Source organism: Centruroides sculpturatus, unplaced genomic scaffold (assembly GCF_000671375.1).
Source record: "Centruroides sculpturatus isolate CEXI.00-Female unplaced genomic scaffold, Cexi_2.0 scaffold2263, whole genome shotgun sequence".
Classification (NCBI taxonomy): Eukaryota; Metazoa; Arthropoda; class Arachnida; order Scorpiones; family Buthidae; genus Centruroides; species Centruroides sculpturatus.
In genome coordinates, this window is record NW_019386422.1 from 52,988 (window position 1) to 55,946 (window position 2,959).

General features: G+C 30.9%; 1 protein-coding gene across 1 annotated transcript; it reads left to right on the plus strand.

The window, feature by feature from the left end:
• Positions 1 to 1,213, plus strand: LOC111614922 (putative nuclease HARBI1). Its single transcript, XM_023356294.1, has 2 exons — positions 1 to 168; positions 302 to 1,213. The coding sequence occupies exons 1-2, from the start codon at positions 1 to 3 to the stop codon at positions 1,211 to 1,213; spliced, it is 1,080 nt and encodes a 359-aa protein (XP_023212062.1).
• Positions 1,214 to 2,959: the final 1,746 nt, after the last annotated feature.

The window sequence follows — 2,959 nt, forward strand, 5'->3', positions numbered from 1 at the left end:
ATGTTTTTTAAATCTAAAAAAGATAATGAAGATATTCCATTTCTGTATGCTGCTGCAGTGGAAAAATCGAAAAAAGCCAAAATAGAAGGCTATGTCGAAAATATCGTTCCCAGATACAACGACATGGACTTTAAGTCTCATTTTCGTCTTTCTAGAAGCACTGTCGAAGTAAGTCTCTGCTAAGAATTGTTAGCTGTAGTAACTATCTACAGAAAAATTGCTTTATTCGGCTTTTTTAGCTTTTTATTAATGTTTAAAAATAAATAATTGTGTTATACTATAATATGATATTTTATTTTAGAGGTTAATGGAACAGCTTCCTGAACAAAGGACTGGCCCTGGTCGAACAGGACTAAGAGAAACATCACTACAAACAGTTGTATTGATGTCTCTATGGTTGTTAGGCAATCAGGAGTCGTTTCGTGGCGTTGCGGACAGATTTGGAATAAGCAGAGGACATGCCTATAGAGAATTTGTATATTTTATTAAAACCGTGTCTTCGTTAAGATCTAAAATTATTGTTTGGCCCAAAGGTGAAAAAGCTAAAAGCACCATAAGGAACTTTGAGACCTTACGAGATATAAGCTTTCCAGATGTAATTGGATGTATAGATGGAGCCCATATATCGATATCAGCCCCAAAAGCATCAAAAAATGCATATTTTAATAGAAAGCAGTATACATCTGTAATTCTTCAAGCAGTATGTGATTCCAAATTATTGTTTACAGATGTGTTTGCAGGGTGGCCAGGATCTTCACACGATTGCAGAGTTTGGAGCAACTCACCACTCTGTGAAGCCCTAGAAAAAAACCCTATGATTCCAGAAGGGGCCCATCTCCTTGGAGATGGAGCTTATCCGCTTTCTTCAAGTATGATGATACCCTATAAAGACAATGGTCATTTGACAAGGAAAGAGAAACTTTTTAATCAAATTTTAAGTTCGAGTAGGGTCGTCACTGAACAAGCATTTGGACAATTATTTGGGCGATTTAGAAGACTAAACCATTTGTTTATGTTTAGAGTTGATCGAATCCCCCAAGTTATTGTAACAGCGTGTATTCTGCATAATTTATGCATTTTAGAGAATGGTGAATTTTTAGATGTGTTTGATAATGTTTCATCATCTTGGAATACAACTGTCCCTGTAAATTTTTCTCAAAGAACAGAAGTGAATAGAGTTGATGGAGTAAAAAAAAAGAGAACACATTGCTAATAGATTATTTTTACTGGCAAATTGTTAATGTAATTTAACAAACAAATTTCTCTTATTAAAATTGTTGTATATAATTAACATGTAGATTTATGTAATGTAATAAAATTTACTCATATAATGAGAGTAAAAGTAATGAAATTGTAATCTTTGTCTACTTGCCCTAAGTTTGTCAAACAGATAAACACTACATTAATAAAATATTTATTAGTATACATAATTGGTAACTTCTTATGAATTGTGATTTACAAACATTACAATATAAATCTTTTAGATTGTATTAAACATAGTTGATATAGAATAAATGTTTATCTCTATACTATTGAAATTATTGAATCTACAGAAAAGTGTTTATCAAAAAATACTGTCCATGAGCCTTTGCAATGTTAGTAAAACACACTTCATTTTATATTTAATGCACAAACTTAAAAATATACATATAATACCAAGAACCAGTAATAATAACTAAGAAATTGAATATGCTGAAACATCCCTAAAACTTCCATCTAAAGTTTATTTCTAGATAATCCACAAATTAAAGAATAAACCAAAATTATAGTTATAAACAATATATATATATTTATTTTGTATAAAAATATGTACATAAAAGCATTTCAGTTATTTTTTCAATATTTCTAATAATTGCTTCATAACTTTTAAGTTTCTCTTCTTCCATCTTTTGAAATTCCCTCCAACGTCTTTCTTCTCTTTCTTCTTTTTCTTTATCTTCTTTTTTCTTATTTTCAACATAGTTCTGAAACCATGCTGGAGGTTCTTCTTTTGATAGTTTTGGTTTTTTTGAATGTGGAGTATCACTTTGGTTAGGGATTAGAGAGGATGAGGAAGAATTGTGACTAGAAGTAGTTGCAAAGGTAGAGTTTTCGGAAGAATTGTGACTAGAAGTAGTTGCAAAGGTAGAGTTTTCAGAAGAATTCGATGTGCCAATATAGGTGAAGGTTGGGAGTAGATAGGGAAGAGAAGATAATAGTGTTTCTGCTGGAGGTGATATGTTGGTTTTATAACCATATTTTTTATCTAATAATTGAAAATATGGCCAGGTGATGCAACCTTCGCCACTCTTTCTAGCCCTGTCTTTGTTTTTCCTATATGTTGCTATCAAATTTCTCCATTTCATATCACAGTCTTCAGCAGTTAAATTATACCCATGTGACTCCATTATACTGTGTATTTTCATCCATAATTTTTTTTTATTTCCTGGCTTTCCAAATTGCTCCTCAAGTGCCAGTCTCTCTGAAATTAGTAATTTAATAATGGCATCTGTCCATACATCTGTAAAATTGGAAATAAAAAAATGTCAAGAATAGCTAAACTAAAATTATTTCTGATTTTATGATATGTTTGCTGGAAGACAGATGCTAAATCATATGCTTACCTCTTTTCTTCGTTGAATAATTTTGGTCCTTTCCTGTTAATGTAATACAAAAATTAATAACTAAAGTAATTCACGTAAGTATTATTCGAAAAAAAATTTTACCTGTATCATTTTCTATATTAGATCTATCTTCAATAAGTTTGATATCATCAATATTTAAGTCATTAGGCAAACCTAATGACGGCCAAATATCTGTCCCAATCAAATTTTTAAAGAATTCATTGAGATAGTTGGCCTCTGAAAAAGAAAGCTTAGTATTTCAATACTGACCAAATTATACACTATAATCGTACAATCACGTTTTATCATATATTTACCTTTCAATAATCTGTCCGCTATTACATCGTCCACAGCAA

Bases quoted from the DNA above. Each gene is read 5' to 3' on its own strand.
- LOC111614922 (XM_023356294.1), top strand. From the start codon at position 1: ATGTTTTTTAAATCTAAAAAAGATAATGAAGATATTCCATTTCTGTAT. The intron at 169-301 runs GTAAGTCTCTGC...ATTTTATTTTAG, and splicing joins TTTCTAGAAGCACTGTCGAA to AGGTTAATGGAACAGCTTCC.